This window comes from Corvus moneduloides, chromosome 2 (genome assembly GCF_009650955.1).
Source record: "Corvus moneduloides isolate bCorMon1 chromosome 2, bCorMon1.pri, whole genome shotgun sequence".
NCBI classification, from domain to species: domain Eukaryota; kingdom Metazoa; phylum Chordata; class Aves; order Passeriformes; family Corvidae; genus Corvus; species Corvus moneduloides.
Window position 1 is genome coordinate 88,622,716 of NC_045477.1, and position 27,213 is coordinate 88,649,928.

The 27,213-nt window shown below is 39.5% G+C and overlaps 1 protein-coding gene across 7 annotated transcripts in view; it reads right to left on the reverse strand.

The window, feature by feature from the left end:
- The window catches only part of JADE3 (jade family PHD finger 3), a 66,362-nt gene that overhangs the window by 6,088 nt on the left and 33,061 nt on the right, over nt 1-27,213 (reverse strand). For 6 of the 7 annotated variants that reach the window (XM_032100240.1, XM_032100238.1, XM_032100243.1 and 3 more), the window contains 8 exons: nt 27,035-27,094; nt 25,814-25,896; nt 15,146-15,303; nt 13,145-13,335; nt 10,788-10,999; nt 8,075-8,242; nt 2,226-2,342; nt 1,294-1,767 (listed from right to left, as the gene is read on the reverse strand). In XM_032100240.1, coding sequence (XP_031956131.1) covers nt 1,294-1,767; nt 2,226-2,342; nt 8,075-8,242; nt 10,788-10,999; nt 13,145-13,335; nt 15,146-15,303; nt 25,814-25,896; nt 27,035-27,083 — 1,452 coding nt within the window. In that variant the 5' untranslated portion in view covers nt 27,084-27,094. Of the gene's footprint in view, nt 1-1,293; nt 1,768-2,225; nt 2,343-8,074; nt 8,243-10,787; nt 11,000-13,144; nt 13,336-14,390; nt 14,574-15,145; nt 15,304-25,813; nt 25,897-27,034; nt 27,095-27,213 lie in introns of those variants that run through there. The other variant, XM_032100244.1, reaches the window with a different exon arrangement.

Sequence of the window (27,213 nt, forward strand, 5' to 3'; positions counted from 1 at the left end):
ATGGTCTTTAAGGTCCCTTCCAACCCCAACCATGCTGTGATTTAGTTCCACATAATTCTATTTTTACTACTTGTCTGAGTTAATAGCAACACTTCCACCTAAGGTAATAGAATAAGAAGAGACACTGAAAGCTCTTGATAAATACCTAAGAGTTCTTTCAAAACACAGGAACAGCATAGGGGCTGGTTAAAAGGTATGTGTCAAACATACTTTTCCCAGCACCCAGTTCCATCTGTTCAGAACTGGAATCTCTTTACCCAGAAACAAAATTCCAAGATTCCCCAATTTATATTTATCCCAAGATATAACAGAGTAGAAAATCTTGTGGCACAAGAAGTCTAGAAACTTGGAGACAGGCATTTCAAATTATGAATCACCTCCACCCAAAATAAGTACCTCAATTTCAACAAAATTTGGTACAAACCAAATGTTTATCAAACAAAAAGCCTGACATGGTCTCTTGAAAAATAAAAAACAATCCACCCCCAAATACCAATCCTCCATCTGAAGCATGTTATGGGTTTGAAATTTTTTCTTAAAGTAAGCTTCCATACCAAAAGCAGTCCTGGAAAAGATCTGAGATTGATTATGACAGATTCAAGACAACTGACAGGTGCAAATCTTGGCTCCAACAATCTTCCTGTATTTTCATGTTGTTCTCTTCTCAATATTTGTTTCTCCTTTTCTTACAACACTATTACCTCTCTTCTGATTTTACTTCCCCTCTCCTCATCACATCTACTTTATTACCTTTTTTATATTCACTATCTACCTCTAAGCACTTGAAAACTGCGGGTCACCACTACCCAACAGGCCAACCTAAGGGGCAGCCTCCAAGTGGTAACAAGCCTTACTCTTACTTTTTGTTTAATAAAAGTAACATTTTTTTCTCATTTGATATGTATCACTAACTACTACTACAGTGGGTCAAATAAATTTCCTCATTTTTTAAACATTTACTCAACTGAAGCTGAAATCATACAGTCAATTACCAAATATGTCCATTGTGCATAGAAATATGCATCTTAAACCACATAAAGGAACAGCCTTCAAGCAAGTCAGGAAGCACTCCTCTCACATTGGATCTTTCACGGGACTGAGAGGGGCAGGTCCTGAAAGTCTCTGCAGCAGGCAGTGCAGCATATCAAAAGATTGGCGTTACTTTAAAAATTTTTTTAAATTATTATTTTTAAAATCATCTCCTTTTGCTTTCTCCATTCCTACTTTCATCCACAATGAAAGATCTTGCTCACCTGCAAATAGTTTTCAAAACTTTACAAGTTAAATTCTTACCCTCTCTAGGTCCTGCCTTAAATGCATGAACATCCTCATGCGAGTATGAATGCTATCTTCTTTTGGCTGCACCAAGCCATTTTCTTCATCCTCCTTGGGAGGAAACAATGGTTTGTTAAAGTTACTTTTTCGCTTTAATTTCCAGTAATTGTAGATGAAGTCTACAGCAAGTTTAGGAAGGCCCAGCTCTGCTGCAACATCCTCCACTTTTACTAGTGAGTAAAACTCTTCTTCCAGCTCTCGGAGTTTTTGGGCTCGCAGGCTCGTTTTCTCACTCTCTGTTTGCTTCTGCTCTGACACGCTCTTGGGGTGCTCCTCAACATCAGGCAGTGAATTCTGTTTGTTCTTGCTGTGCTTTAGACAATATGACTTGAACTTGACCTCATCCCCATCATCCAGGATAGTCTTCATCTCTAAGCTATGCTCAAAGGCACAGGTGACATGAAAGGCAGTGATGCAGCTTTTCACGGAGCACTGCATACAAAATAAAACAAAAAGCCTCAATTACTAACAGTAGCAGCAAACCAGAAAAAAAGGACATAACTACCTCAACTACATGAAAATCCATCCCTACCAAAACCTATTTCCTACACGTTCTTAAAAATAGTACCCTTGAAGATGGTATTACCCAATTTAGTATTTTCTTGTTTGCAAAGAGTGTTCAGTGGAAGGAATTTTCTGCCCATCTTTGATACACATAGTAGTGCCTGTTAAACATCTCAGCCTTATTCAAAAGGCAGCAATCCAGACTAATTCCTAAATCCTGTCCAGTCAACTAATTTGATAGCAAATGGCTATGAAGAAGCACACATCTATCCAACCGTCATCTCCATTGTAAAACATCTCTGAACACAGGAAGAACAAAGTGCAAAACTGAAATTGCCCTTCTGACAAATTCACCCCTGCAGAGTCACTATGGGACAAGTACGTACCTGAATGCAAGCACCAGTTTTCAGTTTGCATAAACTACACACTAGAGCCCATCGACTTGGTGGAATGTGAGACACCTTTGTGATTGGCTCCATCCTTTCTGGGCAAGCAATACTAACCTGTAAAGAAACAGAACAGAGTAGAAAACTGTTATCAAAGGGGGAAAAAAACCCCCAAGCTCTCCATTTATAACAGAAGAAGAAAGCCATTCATTTCTCTTCCTGCAAGATCTCCATGTGCTCATACTTCTTAGAAAGGGACCCCAAAAGATCCCACAAGCAGGTGATAGTGTGGAATACTATCAGTTTAACCTGGTGACTAAAAGTTGCAATTATTCAAAACATTCGAGGCACTTACAGCACTCCCTTGTTATGAATCAGTGCCCTGGTTCCAGCCAGGACAGGGTTAATTTTTGCAGTAGCCAGGAGGGAGCATGGCTTAGTCTATACCAGCTCACATTATTTTCTGAGGACAGGGGGAAGGGCTCTCTTCTGGTCAGGGTAAGTGTGGCGTGAAGCGAGTGGTCAGGTAGTGTTGGCTCCTTCGTTACTGACAGTGCAGCTCTTACTGTTTATTTTCTTATTTCACTGCTGCTTCCAGTAAATTGTTCTTATGTAGATCAGTGATCTTTAGCATTTGTGCCTCCAAATCTCCTCTCCAGCCTGCTGCAGAGGAGGGGGGAGTGGCACATGGTTTGAAGTGCTTCAGTAGGAACACTAAATTGGGGAATACCATTCCTAAACCACTACCAGTTGAGAGACTGCAGCAAGTGATACTTAAGTTTTTTCGATTCCCTTGTGGTTTTGTTTCTGTTTTTTTTCCCCAGTGCTGCTTTCACAGGTCTAACTTAAAAAGTGCCAAAATACAAGCCCCTCAGAACAAAACAGGAACGCTTTCCTGAAAAGCTCTTTCTATAAAATCCCTAGATCTGCTACAGTATCTACTCCTGTCAACTCAAGATTTGGGACAGAACCAGATCTATCAGTCAGCAGCCAGGAAAAGCCTTGCTTCCCAGCCCTGCCTCTCCACTAAGCATTCCCATTGCAAGAGGTGATCCTATACTAACTGATTTCCTAACTATGGATTGTATCAAACATAATTTGAGAAAAAACACAACAAGCTTCTCTTATTGCAAAGCAGGATATATTGTCTTGTGCTAATGTTCACGTACTTAGACTGGATGATCAATTTGTCTCTGGTAGACCAGATTAAAGATATTACTAAAAGTAAGAAAGAAAGAAAGAAAAAAACAGATACAGACAGAATAGCTTTTCCTATTCTTTGTTATATTAACTTCCACATATCCATTGTGATAGAAGTTTCTCAGTTGCCTGTTGTCTACACAGGGCAATGAGGACTGTCCTCTATGATTTGGACACCAAAACAGATATATCTGTATCTGTAGGCATCCCTGAGCCCCTCCTGACAGGATTTATCCAAGCACAGAAACAAAAACTTGGCCAGCTCTGAATGACTAACATGCAGAACTGAGCCAATATGAGAATGGCACATGGCAGAAGATTTCAGTGGGATAACTGTCCCAGGAACACCAGCCTCCAAAAGTTTGGATTTTGACACTTCTACACTTTTTGAATTTAGCAGCTGCGTGCCTTGGAGGGCTACCTGGCTGAAGCAAAACCACAATGCTGATACTAGCTAGGAAGCTGTCCCACACTTTCTAAAAGCAATTCATCTGAATAGAGCAGACCAGTATTTCCTGTGGTGGGATATGGGCTTCTTCCCAAAGGTGTCAAACCTAAGAATTCAAAGAAAGGAGGTTCCTAGGTCATGCTCTGTGGCACTGTGAGGCTAGAAGAAAGCTGATGGCTTAAAAAAGCAGGTAAGGATGAGATTTCAACAACAATTATTTTGGTTTTTTGGAAAATTTTAAGAGCATTACGCTACAGTAATTTTCATAGATTAACTTCACAATAAGAGTCACCCATGGAAATCGGGGTTGTATGAATTAGTTTAACATGTGATAATTAAACTGGTGACTTTACAAGAACCAGTAGCTGTATTTCCTAGCTTCCCTTTGGGGGTACACTATCAATCACTTGATGCACATACTCATTTTGAAACCTGTTTAATCCCTGAGGATGAAAAGCTTTGCTTCAGCAGACCTCCTCAGTGAGGTAGACTTACCCAAAGATAGCAGTGCTAAGTCATAGTTGCTATGCTCAGAATATTTTTGCTATTCTCCCCTTATCATACATTGCTTTAAGGATCATTTAAGTAGGTGGAAAAAACAGCTTTGCAAGAGATTACTCAGTTCATCATTTCCACATTAGAAAAAAAAAAAAAAAGCTGACCAGCAGTTCATGCATTAATGACATAAATTGACTCAGATATATGTTTGTCACAGTACTTCCTCCTCTGATCTGCCAAATGCAAGCCCACATCTTCTGGAATATACTGAGGTGAACTGGCTGCATGGCATTTCCAAAAGTCTTCATTAGGAAGACACTGAGATGCTTCAGAAGGTTCAAGTTTTAAAGAAGAACAGGCAGGCAATATGTAATGCCCTCATGAGATAGAGGCAACAAACAATTCAACCTCTTGTGGCCTTCCTATAAATTGGTGGAAAAGTGACAAGACTGTCCCTGGAATGCCCAAATAGTTCAACAAAAACATGGTCATCATTCTTAAATATGATCAAATGTAGCTTTTTTACTTCCAAAAGGAAAGAGCCTAACTTGACCATGCTCAAAACAGCTGGTTACAAGTTGCACATGTATTTTTGAAACAATATTGTACTAAGATTGGCTGTTACCACTACACTAAGAGACAAGACTTCCTTTAGGAATTAAGGGATTGTGTCAATGTATCAGGTTGTCTATATTCTTTTCAAAAAGAAACCAGAATCTGCCATGATTTTTTTCTGGAGACTAAGTAATACCAGCTTTCCCCTGGGCTTCCCAGCAGGAGCTGGGAATTTATGTAGACCTTTTTTCCCCTGTCCCTCTCTGCCCCCTTAAATGTTCTCCCTGCTTCTTCCCCAGAGGAGACCCATAAGGTCAGGAAACATTTATATTGGAAATACTGTTCATTCAGCTTGTAATGCTGGCTGTTGATATTACCCCACTTTGTAAAAGCACAAAGAGGCACTTACAGAGTCAGGTGCAATTTATTTATACTGGCCTCGTGCCACCTGCATGTTTCTCCAGAGAGGAGTCAAGGCAAAGTCTGTTTGAACTTTGCTGCTCACAAGGGATCCAGAGAGCAGAGGCCAACCTTTTCATCCCCCAAGAATTCCCATTCCAAGGCAGAAATGATCCATCTGCCATAACATGTAGTCATTTTCTCCATTTCTTCACCTTGCATCAGGTTAGATCTTGACTGCTATACTCTGAAGAAGTTCTAAGAGTGGGAGAGAGTGAAGACAATGGGTTGTTGAAGCCTATTATCTGCAACTGTTGTGCACATGATCAATCACCCTGCTGTCCTCTGCTTCCCTGCTAACTGTGCCACCAACAGCTGCACCAGTACACAGGGATCTCCATCAGGCTGGGAAGGGCAGCCCAGTGGCTTGAGCACAGTCACTCACAACAGCTGCTCCGGACAGTCAATTTCGTCTTTCCTCTACAGGCGGGGGGGTTAGCACCTTCTGCTTCAGCTAACACCACACTGACTGGCAGAGGACATACCTGTAATAGGTTATCTAAGGCAGAGAAAGACCTTGAATTTCAAAACACTCAATACAGGTTTTCTGGTATCTGTGTTTCCTTTTTTTTTTTTTTAATTTAGAAGAATGCCTTTAAAAAAAACATGAAACAGACCACATATTTACACTAAAGCAAAGTAAAGGCAGAAGAAAACGAGGATATAAATCAACAATGAGTACACTTTGGAAAGTAAAAACCTTTAAATGTCCCAATCAGTCAAGGGAGCATAAAGAAAGCCTTTAAACAGCATTAACTCACAAGGAAGGCAGGGAAGAAAACACATTTTAAGACAGTGCTGAATGAATTAATGCAGGAGAATACCTGGCGCAATTGACTGCAACAATGCTAGACTACACTTGGTGACTCACGAAGCCTCTTTGAACCTTTTGCCACAAGACACAGACATGTTTATAGCCCCCTCCTCCCTGCATTCTGCCTTGCTCCACTTTGTTAGGGCCACAAGAGGAAATACCAGTGACTCTATAATTAATCTGTTTCTTTCACGGAGTTCCAGCATGCTAGTACCTTGGGAAGAGAAAAAATGAGATATGAGAATACACATTCTCCCGTGAAGCATCCATACCTGGGTCTTCAAGCTCTATGTCTTTCTTGCCCCTTGCAGCACATAAGGCCACTCCAGACAGGAACTGACCTGCCATTTTAGTAGAGATTTACAAAGGTTTTTTCTGGCTTCTCTGGTAACTGAATTGTTTTACAAGTGATTACACACAAGCCCGAGAGAGAAAATGGCTCCAAGAGGCATTTCCCTGCAGGCAGGTGCCACCTCTTCACTATGCCTGACACACTTGCTATTGGTGTGGAGGGGTGGAGGTGTCCAAAGCCTGGAATCACTAAATGGGCTGTGGAAACAGCTGGATTCAAGCTCTCCCACCGTGAGTGTCCCCCAGCAGCTTCTCCTCCTCAGCCAGAGGGAGGTGGGCAGGCAGGAAGCCAGTGTGTGCTTCCTGCCCTGCCATCACCTGCTCCCAAACCTCACTGTTCCTCTTCTGCTGATGAGAACAACATGGCAAACACATGCAGAATGGACCTCTTAGAAAAAACAGTCAGCTCAGAGCCAAGGAGAGCTTCCAGTCAAGACACTTAATAAGTACAGGAGGAGAAATGATTTTTAAAAAATAAATATTTTTTGTTTTCTTCTCAGCTCCTCTCTCCTTGAAGGTCAAAGAGATGCCAGAAACTACAAGAAGGCCTGAAAGGGGAAAGTGCAACTGCAAAGATTTTCTCCTTAAGAAGCAGATATTAACACCCGAGACAACTAAGAATTACACATTGTATCTGGTTGCTAAGTTAAAAAAAACCCCCACCAAAACAAAACACCAAAATCTTAACATCTTCCTCAAAGTTGTGCACACATTAGGCCTGTCTGCAATTGGGAGCAGAAGATTCAGAAAATACTGTATCCTTGATTTCATGGTGCTGACAGACCTGGCTACTGCTTCACATTAAACCACCTGCCATAATGCATTTGTGAAACTTACCAGAAATAAAATGTAAATATTCCAAGTGCAGAATTAAACATAAACTCCATCTATACCTAAGTGAACTTTCTGTTTTACAGAACTACACTGTGATGCTAAACTTGATTCAAAATTGAGGAGAAGTGTAAAACTTCATTATGACACTCTCCATATATGTTATGTACAGATTTATCAAAAAAGCCTTTACTTATGAAGCATAACATGGAGTTAAAAATTCTCATCTCCCCACCATTCAGAAAAAACCTAATTCAAAGAAACCTTAACTACAAATTTTAGCATACATCCTATAGAAATAATACAGTGCAGGCATTCTTTAAACAAACAAACACAACTAAGAAAAAAAGTGGAGGTATTAATGCAAATTACACATGCATCTGAGCATACAAATTCATCAAAAAATAAGAGAGACAATGAAGCTGCAGTTGTAAGATACAGCATATTTCAGCAGTCCTTTCTAGCAGGTCACAGATACCATAACGACACCAAGAAGTGATTGCTGAGTAAATGGAGGTAACAAAGTGACTCATTAATAGAACATAAGCTGGACTCTATCCGACTCTTCACAGACTGAGAAGGCTTATCAGAATAAATCCCAGTATTATGTCAGACAAAGACCTTAAATCACGAGAATGTAAAAGGGCAGATGATGGAACAAGAAGGAGGACAGGACAGAAATTAGGTTTTTACCTCTGGAATCCAAAGAGCACAGCTCACATGTGCCCACTTGGTCCCTGTCCTGGTAGCTTTCATGGCACCTCCTCTTTTGGGACAGAGGAGGCACTGAGGATGTATTCCCAGGACGCAAGTGCGACACAGCCAGCTCCCTTCAGGTACTTTTAAGATACCATAGCAAGCCTTGGAGAAAAACAGATATTGGAATCATTGTGCTGAAACGATTTCACACACAAGCATTCATATTCACACAGAGGAAAGCTTGCAAAAAGTAAAGGCACAATCTGGCCTTCACTTAATCTTTCTGTGATTTCTTTACCTTAAAATGAGCCAAGTGATCCAAGAGAGAAACAGCCTCAAAAGCAATCGTTTCTACATCTGTTTATAAAACATATCCATTGTGACTGCACAACAGCACTGGTGTTATGAACCTTCACCTTTGCTTTTAGTGACTTTTAAATTTCTGAAGTGAACAACATAGACATTTCTTTAAATTAGCTTCTGTATTTAATACTTTCTAAAATCACAATTTCCTACTGCTAAGAACTTAACACTCTAACATAATTCTATTTAGATGTGAAGGGGTATGAACTACTTGACCAAAAATAATTTCCTGCAATGTTTGCATACTTTTTTCTTTGACTATTTATATAATATTGCAACAAATATTAAAGCATATACCAAAATTATAAGATGCTAGCTTTTATGCCTATTTCCCAAGTATTAACCACAGTATTAACCACAAGTATTTTATGCCTATTTCCCAAGTATTAACCACATGGAAAATGAGAGATTTCTCAAGTTTTGCTAGGTTTGAAAATTAAAATAAAAAAAGCAAAATAAATAGTTTGATTTCCAATTCAGATTCCTCGTGGTTCTTAATGGAACCAGCGATGGATCCTGCTGTACATACTCATCTCCCTTGCCCCCCCATGAAGCTGAGGATATCTGAAATCACTGGCTGCCACCAAGGTCTAATTTCACTCAACCACTCCAAATAAAATTTTTATCCAAAGGGTGGATATCACAGGAAATCTCATCATTTCTAACACTATCTCTGGTAATGATAGCATTAAAAGACTCAAAAGATTGGGATCATTATTTGTAACCATTCCCTCAGATTAAATCTAGAATAAAATTCCCATACTTGCCTTTCCAGCCTTCTGATTATAAGATCTTCGTATTTAATATTAAACAATATCATAAAACATTGCACATTTATGTTAGCCTTGCAGGGAGGGGGACTTTCCTGAATTAAATGTGTCAAGACTGTCTAACATAAATGTTTTCTTGATGTGACAACTCTGTAAAAGCTCAACAGGGGGAGCTGCAATCTAAATTTTACAAGCGTTCTTTTCCTCCTCTGTGGCACATTCCCACAAGAACTCTTTCTGTTACTAGAGCAGAAGTGACATTACCTCTAAGATCATATCTAGGGTGTTGGAAATGGACTGAAACCATTTTCTAATTTAAACTGATAAGCAAAGGATGCCTAGACTACTAAAACAGTGTTTTCACAATGTGTTTCAGCCAGCACAACAGGGTACCATGAAGGAGGAATTTTCTCACACTCCTCCTCCCCTCCACCTCCAAACTGTGTGACAAACAGACCTGAGGCTACTTGTTGAACCAAAGCTGATCCAGATTAAAAATGAAACAAGTTGTTGTTATAGTTAGGATTAGCTCTAGCCCAGACACGCTCTCCAGTTTGTTTCAGGCAGATCCAGCACAGGGAAGAGTGAGGGGCAAGGAGGCAGCAGACCATCAACTCAAGCTTAGCTGTCAGCAGACAACCATGAGCCTTTGACTGCAAATCCATCACTACTCCTTAACAGCCACAAGCAAGGACTAAAGCAGGCAGCCCAGCATCCAGCCACATTCCTGTCACTGGCCACCTTACTGCCAACTCAGGCTCACACAGCTGCTTTACACAGGGACTCAGATCAGGAAAGCAGCTGGGCTGGAAGCCAGCCTACTCTGAGCAGGGAGGTCCTTTTTCACCCAGATATGTTTTCCAAATATTACTTGCAGTCAGTACAAAAATACATTAAAAAAGAAGAACCTTCTTGGTCTCTTTTCAATTTATAGCAAAACTCCCAGAATAGGATGTATACAAATCACAGGATTCATATCCCTTTTCTGACTATAAGGATACCTCTACCTGACTGTGGTGAGCTCGGGCAGTGTAAAGTCTTGGCTACATCTGAAACACTATAAACATGAGCACCATTCAGACTGAGACCATGGTTTTTGCAGGTGCTGACGCCTTCTGAAAAAGACCACTTTGTTGAAGCGCCTACACGTGGTTTCAGATGGCTAAATTTGGCTAATTAACTAGCCAGTAAACGAAAAAAACATAGCTCTGAAACAAATGATCTTTAGATTTCTCACGAATAGGCAAGCCAGTATTTCCTGCCCCGTTTATCTTCAAAAGCAGGTTTAGTAATAGGGGGGAAAATTGTTTACAGTCACAGAGGAAATACTTGCATGTCCCAAAAACACACTTTGCATTCCTGTTAGACTGTAGCTGTCCACTTGTTAACTATGCTAGGCCACTTAATCTACTGCAATTGTTAAGAGTCCAAAAATTCACCTCAGTATCGCACCACCCTCCGTATGTAGAAAACCGCAAAGTCCTCCACTTAACATTTAATACCTGTTCAAATTCCACACTTGCCTGGGTAAACTCAGACCACAGGACAGTGTCAACATTTCTGCAGGCACTAACCTGATGGACACAAATATTACACTTGTCACAAAACACCATGTCATTCCCATCTTCACTGTCTGGGGACCGGCACACATCACAGATGACGTCCTCATCATACTCGATACCCAACCCTTCTTCAGTCTCGATGGCATGATTCATATTCTCATGACAGTGCCGCTCCAGCACTTCAATTGTCTTTTCCATCGTGTTTTCATCCAGGAGCCCACATCCTACAACATGGAAAGGGAAGGGCAATTAGAGGACAGTCAGATGCTTCTGACTGAGTCAGAGAAGCAGGAAGAGAAAAAAGACAACTTCGAGCAACTAATGGAGTAGACACAGCATCTAAAAATAAAATAAAAACAGACTTTTCACTCACAGACTAATTATAACATTGTTTTATAAATACAAGTAGAAGTCCTACTTGAGTAAAAGTTTAAGTTTTATATAAACCACAAGGTTGCACGTTGAAGAAAATACTACAGCATAAAAGACAGCAGTTGCTGTAACTGCTAGCTGCTCCCATACAACCTTTCCTGCACCTGCATCATTTTACAAAACACCAATGAAATCCAAAAATCACACACTGTGTTCTTCTGAAGACTAATGCCCTAGAAATAAAACTTATCAAGAATACTTCATATCTTATAATGATACAGAAGTTGCACCACCCAGTACCTCTATGTCCATTGTGATAGTGATCAAAGCATGATGATTATGAAAAGTGCTTTTATTTTTCTGATTTTTTTTTAAATAAAGTAGTAGATAAATACACTATTGCAATCTGTACTATCTGTTCACTCAAACACTACACATGCTATATATACTCACCACTAATCAAACTTAGCATAAGCATGACCACTTAGAAAGTATTTGCTATGAGACTAGCCTTCAGCTTGCAGCTTCAGGACATGCACTGTGTAAGAAATCCTACAATGTTCACAGCTATAAGACATCTCCAAACTGCATCTTACCAAAATCCTTGGTCAAAACTGATCATGATCTTCACAGCTTACAATTTACTCAGGCCTTCAAATGCTGGGGTATTAATGTAACATTAATCGCAGAGGCTAATATTTTAACTAAGCCTAATTGTGATTCCTTGTTACAAACAATAAACAGGGAGAGTTAAATTGTTCTCTCCCATGCCCTAATACTTTCTCATTCCCTGAATTAAAAGAATTACAGAATCAGTCAGGTGGGAAGGGTCCTACAGAGGGCTTCAGCCTCTGCCCCGGCTCCAAGCAGAGTCAACAGTAAATCAAAAAAAGGCTGTTGCTGAAGAGATATGTCTAGTCAGATCTTGAAAACCTCCATGGATGCCCCCTTGAAAAGCTAACAGCTTTTGCTAACAGCATTCCTGTATGGCTGGGAAGCTTGTCCTTGCTTCTAGTTCTTATATACATCCTTGGGCACTGGAGCTCAGTCATGAACTCCCTACTTCACCAAACCAGTCTCCCAACACATCTACTCGTTTTCCTGAATGTATAAGTGGAACTTTCTTGTGCTTGGAGGACAGTGTCCTTAAACTTCTGCTAGGTCTCTTCAGTAATTCCACTCTTCAGAGCTGCCTCCCAGATCCCACCCAGTTACTTAAGTAGAAACATGCTGTCCTGAAGTCCAGGACCAGAAAAACTACTTCTTCTCCTCACTCCCCTCCGGGTCTGTCACCACTATTTATTTCATAGCTGTTATAGGCAATGCTGCCAGTGATTATCATCACTGCTCTACAGGTCCTTCCTATTTTATTAACAGAAAATCCAGGAGATGCCAACCTGTCCTCCCTAAAGGACCTGCAATCACCCATGGAAGAATACTAGCCACACAGGCTATTCCACCACAATTCAGTTATTCCACTGATAATTCCAATATTATTTTCCATAGCTCATTCCTGCTCATAGACCTCTATACCCACAATTTGCATGGAAAAAGAAAGTTTACTTGGCTGATTTTAAATGGGCTAGCATGTGTGAAACTTAATTACTCTGTTGAGAACCCAGCATGAAAGCTCCTCAGAACTCTGAATTTGTAGATATGTTCCAAGTTTAAGAAATGGAAACATCTGCTTTCCCTACATAAAATCTTTAACTTTTGAAGTCCTAAAATTAATTCCACCTGGTGTGGGCTTTTTCTCTCTTGCCTCAGTCTGCAGAAATTGCAGACGATTTTGGTTGTGAAGAAATTTTTAGGCACAATACGAAAAATATGAAACATTAAGAGATGAAGAAAGTAATTACTTTTTTAGCTCCTGTTTATCTTAGCATTTCCATTCAACTCTAATTCAGCAATCTTTAAGAGACCTTACACAGCAGGTGACAACTCAAACAGCAGAAATTAAGTGCAGCTTTTAAAATGAGAACATGTTGTGGAATTACCCATTTCTGTAAGCTCTTCATTTAGCTCCTGGAGCCAAAAGATGTCCATGTCATCCAAGTCATAGCGACACACAGATTCTGCTAGTTCCAAAATGTTGATGTAACCTGGTTCTGTGGGTTCTTGGCTGGAACAGTGGATATATTTCCTGGGTCGTGTATACAGTACTTCTTTTACTTTTTCTGCTACAACCCTGTGAGTGAAAAGAAAAAAAATACTTACAGCTTTTTAAGACCCATCCTTGAAAGACATAAAATATTTGCTGTAAGTGCAAAGAAAGCTGGTGTTTCACACATTTTAAACTAACCAGTAGGTGTAGTCAGGCTAGGGAGATATGACATTTACAGAATCCTTTTTTTCACCCAAATTGTTCCAAGGTTTACTGCATATACAGAGTTCTTTTTAAAATGTAAGCCTGTGCATATGATTTTCAATTTAACAAATGCTGCTAGTATGACAAAGCAACTGTTTCTGAAACCCACAGAAAGTATTATGCACAAAACCAATACAATCTTTGTCCTATAATATTCCTACATGCTATAAGGTAATCTTGCCGACCGATCTCTTGAAAACACCAGCTTTTCCACGAAAGCTTAATTTATTCTACTGTAGTGTCTGTGTGCATTTGGGAAACAGTCTACCCCTATTTTATAAATGACACCTTATCCACATTACAAATACATTATTTTTGTTATGCAAGAAACATTCTGATGCCAAGCAAAAATGTAAAGGGGAAAGTCATCCAAGAAGCAAGGGAGAAAAAGATTTGTGTTCTCAACCTTTCAACTATTTTCGGAGATAAAACTCAGTGTTTGATTAGTTTGATTTTGGAATGGAAAGAACAATCTTAACTAGATAAAGTTCAACCTTTCTCTGAATTCAATGCAAAAAGCCCTAGACATGGAAGGAAGCCAGAGAGATACAGAAAGGAACAGTGCCATGCATGAGCAGCTCTACATGCTTTCTGGAACCGACCCTCCACAGGACAAGGAAAAGATAAAAACTGTGGAAAATAAGGCAGCAAAGAAGGGGCAGCTGTCAAGCTGTATCCCACGTAATTCTTACTGGACAATGTGGATTATCAATGTTAGCACTAACAATGTCCTTCTGCCAGTCTTCGTCCCCCTTCACCCTGCTCATCTTTTCCTCTAACTCCCTTGTGAGCTTTTCTTTTCTCTGGTCCAGCCAAATCTATACCAGTTTTTTCCTCTAATATAATACTGCTGGTATGAGATGTAATATATTTACTTTTAGTAACTTGGTACTGACAATAGCCTCGCTGGAAATTAAATTATGCTGGCTCAGCGCTTTCACTGGACAATTCATTTATCTTCATCTTGAAGACCACGCTGGCAATAACCTTTCTACGTTGAAACACGCTTTGTTTCCACCAGGAAGGGATGCAGGACTACAGTGCTGTGCTTCCCTAGTCTAAACACAGTGGGAGAGAACAGAAGATTCTTTATTTATCTCCAGAATCTGAGATCACTGAACTTCTATAATGTTAAGCAGCCAACTGTGGTGAGAGAAGGTAGAAAGGGTTAAAACATTGAGAATAACCAAAATTAGGTTATTTAAACAAATGAGTAATTTTACCACGTCTCAGTGATTACTGCATGCCTAGTGCTCTATATCATCACACTGTGTAGGGAAACCTTTCAAGTAATATGCATAAGATATGGGTTTATTTTTAATTTATTCAACTCCCCATACTCAAATAAAAAACAGCTTTTAATCCATAGCAGCATGTGACTGAGGAAAAAAAATCTTTTTACACTCACAACGTAGATACTGTAACAGTGTGCAGACAGAGTGAGATCTGGACTGAAATGTTTTCCAAATTGGCACTTGTGTGGTTTAAGAACATGTCTGAAGGCTGCTACACTGAAGATTTAAACATACCAACAGAGAAAAGCTGACTGCACTTAGACAGCTTGGTTTTGAGAGACCATCTCCTCTGAGTTGACATTTTGTGCACATGATCCACGTCTGATCACCAATACCTGAGAGAAGGCTGTGGAATAGTTTCTGGACTGGCTGGAACCTGAACTCCTTTCTCCCATTCTTGTTTCCACGTGTCCGCAAAGACGTAATACTCATCAGGGTTGACATGGTGAGAATCTGGTAGTTTCATGGCACTAATGAGATCCTTGCGGAACACCTGTAGGAAACATAGAGTGAAAAGATGGCTCTGAGAAAGAGCGTTGCGCTAGAGAATGTGGCAGGTATTTTTCTTAATCTACACTGAAACAATGCATATACATTGAGGATTTTTTTAGAGATTACCAACACAAGTCAATTTGAAACTACCTAGATTATTGATTTTTAGTGTATTAGGTACAGTACGGCAAGAAGTTTACACTAATTCAAAACCATGGTGCTGCCCAAAGGCTAATCAGAAGGAAAGGAGGCCTGCACCTGATTCAAGACTCCTCACCCTATTTTCAGTCAGCTTATTGCCACTCTGTAGGCTTTACCCTAACTTAGACACAAGGCAGCATATCCTTTTCTTTCACTCAGTTCACCTACTTTAAACTGTCATATTCATCAGGGGCTACAAACAGTTGCCATGGCAAAACTGATGGATAGGCAGTTGCTCATTTATTAAAACCACTTGAAGTTTTATTGGTTGGGATCTCTGAGATCAAAGACGAACAGCTGCCTTTGCTGGAACACAAGACCTGTGTTGCTCTGTGCCTAAGCAGGGATGGACAAAATTCAGCCTCAGCATCCTTCAGGAAACCTATACAATGAAACACCACCCTCATACAAAGCAAACTATCAGCAACAAATCTCCAGCCATAACACTTGGCTCAAGGGAGTTAAGTTTTTACAAGCATGTAAACATGATTATCAGCCATCTCAAAGCTTACTGAATGTCAGTATCTGTCAACTACAGGTATGTACAATTTAAATACATGGCATATGTATCCCCTGTGGGTTTTTTCCTCTACTGCTACACTGCACCAGATTAATATTCAGTAAAGCAAAACAGTGACTGTGACTTGGTTTTAGGGAGACACTGCAACTAATTAACTGTATTATTGTAATGAGAAATCAAATCCTCAAAGGGCAATAAAATGAAATGGAAAATGTCCCTGCAATAAGTTGCGACAGGTTTTACTCTCTTCTTACTAATTCCATTTTATAACCAGAAGAGTAATAAACTATCTCAGAGGCCAATATCTTTGTGTACCCTTTTCAATTTGACAGTACCAGACTGGTTATGCCTACTGCAAAAACTCTCAGCTGTTCTTGGAAATCATCAAGTAAACATTATTTTAAAAGGCTCTGTGCTAAAACAGGTATTGAAATAGCTGCTGGTGACCTGGAACATCAGCGTTACTTCATTATGTTCTACAATTGCATCTCATATGGGTGGCCAGGAGAGCAAGCTGACCAAGGGAACTCAAACTCACAGACTCAGGCTCTTGTATGTGCTATTAATGTGTTATCTGCCTTGGTTCAGAACAGACTGTTCACTGCTGCCTTCTATATAAAACTCCTCAGGTACCTAACAGGCCTGTATTAAAATCTGAATGTCAAGAGTGAAAGCATTGAGACTGAAAGCATCCATTTTTTCAAGCACTATATGTACACACCAAAAATAAAATGTAAAATTTTTTATGCCACTTAAAAGGCATTTTTAGTTTTCTGTGTTACAGGTACAGAACCAGAATTATGAGAAGCACTAATAGGGCACAATTCCAAAGAACACCAGAAGGAAGAAGTCTGATACAGGAAAAGTGCAATGACTGGTTTAATTACCAGAAAATATTTCTCAAATCTTATCTCAGGTAAGTGCTTTACAAACTACCTTTTCAGACACTGCCAGAATATAAAAGTGAAGTACTTCATATCAAACCCACTATTTTTTTAAACACTAGATGAAAAAGGCTATTAAAGGCATCAGTATTCTAACTACATTGCTTAGCAGCAAATCTTCTGATCATCCATTATGTATGTGAACTGTATCTATTTTTAGAGCACAAAATCCCTGGAGCATGAACTTCTGGGTTTCTTTTGACTGTTGTAAGTACTGACCACATTATCACTACGCCACAATATTAAGTTCTCTGCTTCAGATTTCTACAACTGACAGTACAGGTACCACTGAAGGTCAAAGATTTAACCAATAAAAAGGTAACCGTTGAAACCTTAAGGGACTCTAAAACTCGCCTAAGACTTCCTAAGAATTGCCTGTTCATACTCGTGATTAACAGTGCAATTGAGGATTTCCTGCAGACACTTGGAATCACTACAATCTTTAGCTCTCGTCATTCTTCATTTCCTCACACACGGCAAAGCAGGGTCTTCCAACAGTAAAATACTCTCAGACGGCAACGTATGAGAATATTCAGTCTGTATTTCCTTTGTTTTGGAAGTAAACCAAAATACCCAGGGGACCCAAGGAGAGTTTTCTAACAAATCGAGTAAATTCTACTTCAGCAGTCAGCCTCAAGGCTATGAACTAAGCCATCTACACAAGAGCAGCACGCACGCCCTCAGGATTTAGACAACCAGCTTCTCCTCGTGGCTGTTTCTTTTCCAACATTTATTTGAAAAACAATACTGCTCCTTTACTAACTGTGTCCACAGAACGACAGCTAGTCTTCTCCACAGTACACACTCTCCACTCTTGGCAAGGACCACCTTCATTTTCAGTTAGCCCATGAAGTGCAGTGGTCATCTTTCAACCACCCCAAAGTAGTTCTACTTCTTACCTTATGTAAAGTACAACCCTATAACTTTATTTTAACATCACCTGTAATACCATACATATTGAAAATACCTGAAAAACAAGCATGCCACAGCTAGGCTAACAAGGTATTGCCATCCAGAAACATCCCTCCTCACAACCAGACTCAGCTGGTGTCTTTAGCACACGACAGAGAAAGGCCTTGCAGAGCTCAGCTATAGCCGAGTGCAGCTCACAGAGCCGGCTGTGTACACACAGAAGTGGGAAACTCCCCACCACTCAGAGCATTCCACAGTAGTTACTCGGTGACAGTGGGATTTTTTAAAAATAATTTTTAGCAAGAGAGAGCATGAAAGTACAAATGAGTTTTAGCCTTACGATGCAAGACTGCTTGGCCTGAACTTAAAATTTCATTTTACTGCCAGGAATTTTTAGCTTCAACCAAAAACAGTGTAGCACTTTGAGTGAACGACATCAATGAAATGTGTCTGCTTATGTCATCATTGTCTCATAATCTAATCTTTACTATTTCAGTGAGAAATAGTAACTAGTCTATTACATACTTCATGCTTTAGGACTGGGGCTTAAATCTAGAACAGAAGACCTTGTTCTTTAGTCATGTTGTGGCTTTAAGTCCAGGTGGAAATGAAACACAGCTCAGCCGCTCGCTCAACCCCTCCCCTGTCCTCCCCCCCAAATCCAGTGGAATGGGTAGGAGAATCAAAGTAAAACTTGTATGTTGAGATAAGAACAGTTTAATAATCGAAAATAAAGTAAAATACAATCATAATGGTAAATAATAGTAACACATGATAATAAAAAGGAAAAACCCAAACAAGTGATGCACAATGCAGTTGCTCACCACCCACTGACCAATGCCAGACCCTGCTTCCCAAATCCAGACCAGCTCCCCTTCTGGGTAACTTCCCCAGTTCATGTAACAAGTCCATGGTGTGGATTACCCCTTTGGTCAGTTTGGGTCACCTTCCCCAGTTATGCTCCCTCCCAGTCTTTTAGGTTTTGTGGTTCGTTTGGTTTTTTTTTATTGCATACCTCCTCGCTGACAGACCATGAGACATATAAAAAACCAAGTCCATGACTTAGGATTAACATGAATTACCAAATAACCAAAACATCAGTGTGTCATCAACACCATATTAATTCCAAATCCAAAACACAGCCCTGCAACAGCTATTGAGAAGAAATTAGCTCTACCCTAGCTGAAACCAGGACAGGTCAATATTAGTGTTTTGCTCTGCAGTAAGTTTGCGTGGATTTGCTGAGGAAATGAGAACCTCCCAGCCAGCTCTGCAAACTGCCATCTATAAAGCCTTTAAAAGCTAAATTCTACAAAAATTCTTGAGAAATATGGATGCTCTGCTCTCCCAAAGCACTAACACACCACGAAACAATGGTATCAAAGATATGGTTCATATGTTTTATTTGTTTTGCAGACTTCTGAGTCCTATTTGGAACTTATGTTAGAAGAATATGTCTGAGGAAAATTAACTTAGAATTTATTTTAAAATGCTTCACCAAAAGCCATCTATGATTTGAACCCAAACTCCTTCTGGAAGCACTCTATGGAAATGCAATATATAATCTTCCTCACAGGACTCTGCTGTGCTTACTATGAATAAATCAAGGCTCTGAAACAAAGAATATGATTTTGCATGAAGTATCCTTATCCATTAAAGACATCAGGAACAATACAAGTAATGCTATAGAGAATTACAGTAAATACTAGCATTGAAAACACAGAATGGTCTTGATGATAAAATGGCCTTCTACAAACCCCACCTTTGATGAACAATTCAAACATCAGATCTGCATAGACTGTCCGGCACCTTCTGTTCATCACCACTGCAAACTTAAAACCACATTAAGAAAAAAATGAGTGAAATACCTTTTCCAATATCCCTCTGCAAGCTACTACCAAAGCTGACTGATGCTACTGCTCATTCACCATGCCTTGCCCAAATGCATGTGTGAGGAAAAATAAATGGATTGTGTCATCTCTTAAAAATGTAAAGAGAACCGATACTACTTCTTGTGACACTCTCTGCGCTTTCAGGTACTTTGATCAACCGCTTACAAACGCCTAACATGAATAAGTCACTTGTCACAGGCATCTAGGCCAGGACTGGGAAACACAGCTCCAAGGCTTAAGTAAATTTTGGGTTAACTGCTCTTGTTACAATCAAAGCCCACTTTATGTTGGATAGCATGTAACTGCTTCAGTCCTAAGGCTTCCCCTGCATCCAGCAGGAGCCAGCAACAGGCAGTTCAGCTCACGCCTGTCACTTAGGAAGTCAGAAGACTCCCTATTCAGAAACACAGTTACGATTTTTTAAAAAGCAGGAGGGAACTACTATGTCCTGTCTTCCCTGCAGAAGTATATTAAATCTTTTACAGCAAACAGCATGGAATAAAGGCCAGCAGCCTCTCTAAGCAGAGAACAGCTAGCATTTTCCTGGATTTTTGGTGTCCTTCCCAATCCATCTTGAACGCCAAGTTTGAAATTCCATCATCAAACACTTGAGTTTCCATAAATTACACGAGAGTTTTTCCATCATGTTGATGGTCAAATAATCTTTCTTTATTGTCCTTTGAAAGGATCTAGTAACTTTCATTCCCATAAGCATCCCAAACATTAAGGATTACTCTACCATTGCAGCTCTCAAGTACAGGCCCTGAGCAAAGGCAATTACAAAGCAGCAGGTTTACCCCTAAATATCACATCATAAATAATAAAATTTAAATTATAATATGACCTATTACAAGTATAATATAGCCATACAGTATCTCAGTAGTTTATCTTTGTATGGATATTTGACAGTATGTGCAAAAGACTGCCCATTTACAGGGGATGAAGCTCCAAGAACAGAATTTGGTGAGCTCATCCTGGAAAAGTAGAATTTTTCTTGTTGACACATTACAACCTGGGCATGAAGTTTCTGAACTAAGCTACCTTATAGAGAAGTGTAGAAACTTAAAGCAGGTTTGCTTTGGGTTTTGGTTGGTTGAGGGATTTTTGGCAGCAAAGTAAATAAAAGGCAACATAAATTTCAAATGGAAATGAAACTACAGTTCCAGGCACATATACCAACTGGACTGAAAAACTTAAAATGTTAAAAATGCTGTGATAGACAGGAATATGTGTAGAATTAAATGTGTAGTTCTCAAACATCCACACAATTTGGACAAGCAAGGCAATAAATCCTAATGTTAAAACCTCTACTCCCTAAAACTATTTTAACGAATTATCCAGGACTCAAGCAAATGAAATATTGTACTTTTCTTTTAAGTAGCCATGAATCTTCCTAGCCTCCTTTTACAAGCATGTATAGGAAAAGCCAGGAAATCGGATACTAAATCAACCCTACCTAACATCATGTCTCTGACAGTATCTCATGAGCCAGAAAAATGTGCAAGAACATGTCGAGTTTCCTTCTGGTTGCTAATCAGACATAAGCTTTGGATTTTGGGATTAATCCTAACAATCAATTTTTAAAGTGGTATTAATTTATACAGATACTTTAAAAAATCTGTACTTGCTATCATCTGTCCAATTCCTTTTTTTAATCTTGTTTAATTCTCAGTCTCAACAACTTCCTGTAGCAGATGAGCTTCACAACCTAATTTCATGAAAAGGATATCCTTTTAATTGCTACAGATTTTCTAACTTTTGGCCTCATTTTTCAATGCCCCCGGCTGCCTTTCCTCTCCAATTCTTCCAACACAAGGACTGGCAGGACTGAAGCACTCTAGCTCTGCTGTTTCCAAACCATTCATACTTTACTGTTATGCCTGCTCATTCACTTCAAAGGTAAAATAGCTCAGCCTTTTCACAAGCAAGATCTTCCACACCTTTCTGCATTTGGGTCACCTCTTCCTAAAGAGTTCAAATAGCCTGAGAGAGTATCTCAAAGGAAAAGAAGATCATAAAAGTAACTGATGAGTTTGCACCTCCAACCTTACATATTTCTTTAAAATCAACTAACCCAAACAGGCTAAACAGTAGCTCATGGATAATGCATGTTTGCTAGAGGTCTTGAGAAGCCTGTACACATGTCCTGGATAACTCAGGATTTTCTAAGGTAAGCATGCACATAAAACTGACAGTCTCTTATTACACATGGTACACACACAGCAATATGGTTTAACCACATTGCCCATTCATTCACAAAACAAAATCAAGCACTTTCAAACAGCAAAGAGAGTCCATTTTCTGCCAAGAGTCTAGTCTTACAGGGTGCTTCTCAGGATCAAGACCTACGATTTATGTGGCAGTTAAATGCCACTAAACAGTTTCATGTACCCAAGTAATGAATGCAGACCATTTACTTTTGGAAGACAAGCCGCATTTTACATAATAATACAGCTGTCACAATCAGCAATGAGGGATTAAAAACTACTCTTGCTGTGAAATTCAAAACCCTATTTGCAAAGAGAGGTAAAATACTGCCATGCTATATGGGAAGGGTTTTAAAAAAAAAAAGCACAATGCTAACTTAACTTCTTTGCAGTTTCAAGAGGGAGACAGGATTGAAAAAAAATATACATAAACTTGAGTGTCATGAAGATCTCTTAGGCTACTTTGTGACCCCACTAGCATAAGGGAAAAGAAATGGTCAGTCATTCAGGAAGGTCAAGCTAATGGGTTTTCACTGCAAAAATTATTCCCACTACTCTGCTATCATTTTCTGCTGCAGCTTTCATGGAGACAGGAAACTGCCAAGTACAGGCTTCATGCTGAGCCAGACATCCAAATGCCTCCTACCCTGCTGCTCCCACACAGCCTACTGCTGAGGCCTGAGAGTCTCTCCTATCTATGTTTAAATCCACTAAGGGGCAACACCACAAACGGTATGTGGCCAACATCATCATAGAAGTCTCCAAACCAGCTATGACTTTGTATTACTGGTGCGCCTCTAGCCTTAACAGAGCTAATTTATTCAAAGTAAATGCTAAAGCTAATTGAATAACAGAATTTTTAAGTCACCATTTCAGTAGTTTGTGATAGATTGTAATCCAGAAGGGGAGCAGTGAGAGACACAGCCTTGCTTTTGACATTACATACAGAAGCACCACGGTCTGAGGAAGCATCATTACAGGCTTCCCTTGTTTTCACTTTCTTCTCCAAGAGGAAACTGGAGTAAGTTGAAACCAGGTCCAACTCAGTAACATCCCTTCTGGATTGATACAGGCTCTGGAGCTGGGCTTTGACATTTGCACTGTAACACGACATCTCTTGGCCTGGCAGTAACACCAGATGACCTCACTCCACTGAGGCCATTCCCAAATCCACCTGGACTTTAAAGGATCGGGAAGGCAATTCAAGGCAGAGCAGTCCTCAGATGCAGCCACTCATCACTTTTTACAGCCAACCTCAGAGGACACTGGCACATACACTCACTACTTGCTTGTTGGAGTACCAAACCCAAGCTTTTATTTGGAGAGAACCCAGGTACTCAGGTTGGGCTGGTACTGGTAGAGGAAGGGGAAGAAAGTCTAAGTATTCACATGCAATTTATTTGAAGAAGCAAGGCTTACTGGCATGAAAGAAAAATGAACCATGAACAAAAATATTCCCAAACAGCTATTTATAGCTTTGACCTTCTAGATTTTCTGCATCACTAACTCAAGAAACAGCCTGCTGCCTGGCAAGTAGAGGTGAATGAAAGAAGAGCAATGCCAACTTGTTACAGAGAGGCCTTGCTAAAGAGATGCTGTCAGCCTGACAATTTAAATTTCTATCTAATAGATATTAGACAACTATTACTACAAAAAGCTTGTTACAACATGAGTTTCGGAAGGGTGTATAGTGGGGTCCCTTTTCAGTATTTGCTTTGCACCCTTGTCACCACTTGATGCATAAATAATCAATTTCAATGCTCTGCTGACAAAAGCATTTCATATAATACACTTGCCAGCATATGCTTTTCAAGGGGTTGGAGGGAGCACTTGCTTTTAGCAGAAGAAAAGGAAAAATGTAAGAATAGCCAGAAGTCTTATGTACAAGAGGTAGAGCTTACTACTGTCACCTTCCCTTCCATTCCCTTTCCAGGAGAACTTAATTTGTTTCAGAGATCTTTTCAATATTGTACTCAGGACACTCTTTCCAAACAGTATATATTCTAAAGTTTGCAATTTCTTTCCTTTTTTTTTTTTCCTTCTTTTTCCCCCCTGGGAGGGGGATCTTAAGTCAAATATGACAAAGAGATTCTAGTATTATTAGAAGGATTACATTATGAAATAGACTTTTTAAATTTCAAGTGTATATTCCAGATTTTGTTCTTCCAAGTTTTATGTTTTCAAGCATTAAAGGAATCAAGATTTTGCCTTGGAACTGGTGGAAAGCAGCGAAGATGATCTCAAAAGGAGGAACTGAAAACACTGCTCGTTTTAATTCCTAGAGGTTACGTAAACAACACTTGTACACTACATACCTGGACCACATCTTCATAATTATTGTTTTAACGTGCATATGCACATAGAGACAGAATGCAGCAAACTCAAAGAAGGCTGTAATAGGGCAATCCCTAAGGCGAAGACATACAACAAGGAAACTGGATGGCTGGGCAGAAAGAAGGGATTGGGAAGGGACTAGCACTGAGGTGTATGTGAAACACCAACAAGCCTGGCAATTTATGTGCTTCAGCTCCCATTAGCACAGCTTGACTGGTAACAAAGCTACTGCCTAGGCACACATGAGCAACACTTACAAGACCTCAGTAGCCACAAGCTGTCTTAAGATTAAAATTCTTACAGAACCATAATCCTCATAACATTTTAAAGGCAAAAAGCTTAGTGGGCTTTTCTTAACCTTCTTGGTGGCTGCAAATAAAACACTATGTAGCTAGTTCTAGACAATTTTATTTTTTAGAACTTTTTTAGCATTTTATTATAGAAATAAGTGAGTTTTCTTGAATTGACTTGCAGTAAGAATTAAGCTCCCAAAGAAATGACACATTCTGTATCATTTACCTTGTTCTTACCAAAACAAACCCATCTAGTTAGCAGCATTTAGAAAAGAAGCATGAAGTATGTTTGCTGAATAGCTTAAGCTATAGGAGCACAATCCACACATTTCACACAACCTTGCACAGCAGTAAGTAACCACTCAGGTAAAAAGCTGCTGGTAAAGTACACAACTTCTGGGACATAACTTTAAATTCTATAGAAATAAAGTGGGTTTTGTCAAGTCTTTTTTCAGCAGTGATACCAAAATTCTGAAGGACTCATTCAGAGGCAATGTGATAAGTAAGGGGAATTAGCTACAAAAAATATTTCTCCTATTTGCAGTTAGTATCTGACTTCAGCCCTCAAGAAAGCAAGCATAAAATCTGAAGAAGGCAGCCAACAAATATTCCACTAAGAGGGGCTACCAGTGGAGTGGTTGACAGGATGGCTTTGGGCACCGAATTGTGCATGAATGCCAATTTATTAAATGGGTCAATACAGGTCCAGTAACAGTGGTGATAGGTGTTGAGGTTCTAACAGGTGGAGACGGCAGAGTAAAACAAAAAAAGCTTTGTTGACAGTAAAAAGCCAAGAGTAACAAAGTAGCAGAGCAAACACTGCATATACATATCCTACCCACTTAATTGTCCCACTGTTTAATCCTAAAGCAGAAAGACAGTAGCCTTCCCAAACATATATGAACCACTTTTCTGTGCTATACTCTCGAATCCTAAGACCACACCAGCTTTTGCCAATTTCAAAATGATACTAAAATTTCAGGGAAAGGACAAACTACATGTTACTGTCTGCAAATGCCGTAAATCATTTTGGTACATCAAACACCAGAGTTCCTGTAATACTCACAGTGAAGAAAATGTGGATTCACAGAGAATTTAACAGGTGGCAAAAGGACTCACCAGCAACCGATTCATAGCTCCCTACTTCAAGGCTCAGAAACATGAAAACTGCATGACAGAAAACTACTAGTGACCAACCCAGTTCTTACCTCAGCAGGCTTCTTTTGTTCATTTGCTGGTGTTTTTGACTTGCTCCTGTATTTAGAACAAGAAGAAAAGGAAGTGGAAGGACCTATTAAAAAAAAAAAAAAAAAAAAAGAAATTAAAAAGGATCATTATAGCTCAGTTAAATTCATTTAATTTTTCCAGTAAAACACAAGTCGTTCCAATCTCTTGAATTACAATTTTTGACAAGATGTGGGCAAAAAAAACCTGTTAGGCAGTCTGTAGGCTTAATTTCAGCTCCTCCTGTTCCACTTGTTCTTTATAAAACCACAGCACACCAAGCTTATGGGTACATTCTGCTCTGCCCAACGCAAGCATGAGTAAACAGAAACAAGCAGACAGACTGCTTTCCTTCATTTAGTTCCCTTCTAACAAAGTGGAAGGAAGAGTAAAACAGAGTTTGAAAATGCTCAACCTCCCCCCCCCCCCCCCCCCCCCCCAAAAACAAAGCAATGATACTAAAATGTGCCGATGAGAGATGCAAAAAACCCATAGGGTGATATCTTGGAAGTTTCTGGCAAAATGTTATTTCAGCAGAGGATACATCAATGACTTGCAATGAATTATTATTATGTACAGAGCTATTAGGTAGGCATAGGTTTATAAGAAACAAACAATACCCTGCCATACAGGGTTGTTCTGTTTTGGGTTTTTTGCAGATAAAATGGGAAGATATTCAGGAAGACATCTGCCAAGGAACACTTAAAATGTAACTTTACTAAATTATTTAACAGACTGAAGTGGAGTAGATCAAGAACCAGTATGAGATAACATAACAATCAATATACTGATTATAATTCTAACACATCAATGCTCAAATAACTTGCCACCCCCAACTATTATAACATTGAAGCTCTGCACAACATGAGACAACAGGATGCTTTTTAAAAGAGTAATCACAGAATAGAACCCTGGGCAGTAAAATTTCTCTTGATTTACAAATTTTTTCTTGCCAGCTATGAATGAGAAAGATATGAGTTTCTCTGGAAATTTAAAGTATACTCAAAATTCCCCTTGTAAGATCCTTTGCCTTATTTTCCTCTGGTAACATGGTTCAGAACACTGAAGGCCACAAATGCAAAAAGCAATCAATCAAGAAACATTTTTCTTCTAAATTTTAAGAGGTGAAACAGTTTCCCCTCAAACCACACAAGGAAACCACAAGCGGGTGATAGACCAAAGGAAAACTAGCAGGTATTACTTACTCTCATTGTCTGAACTGTCACTGGTGCTTAGATGCCTGTGGCGTTTCATCCTGACGCATCCTAAAGAGAAAAAAAAAAGTTTATGGCAACCATTCTACCAGAAAATCACCAGCTGCTGGCTGATGCCAAGTTCTTCACACTAAAGGCAAAGCTCCTCTGAAGAGGTCTCAAGCATAGAA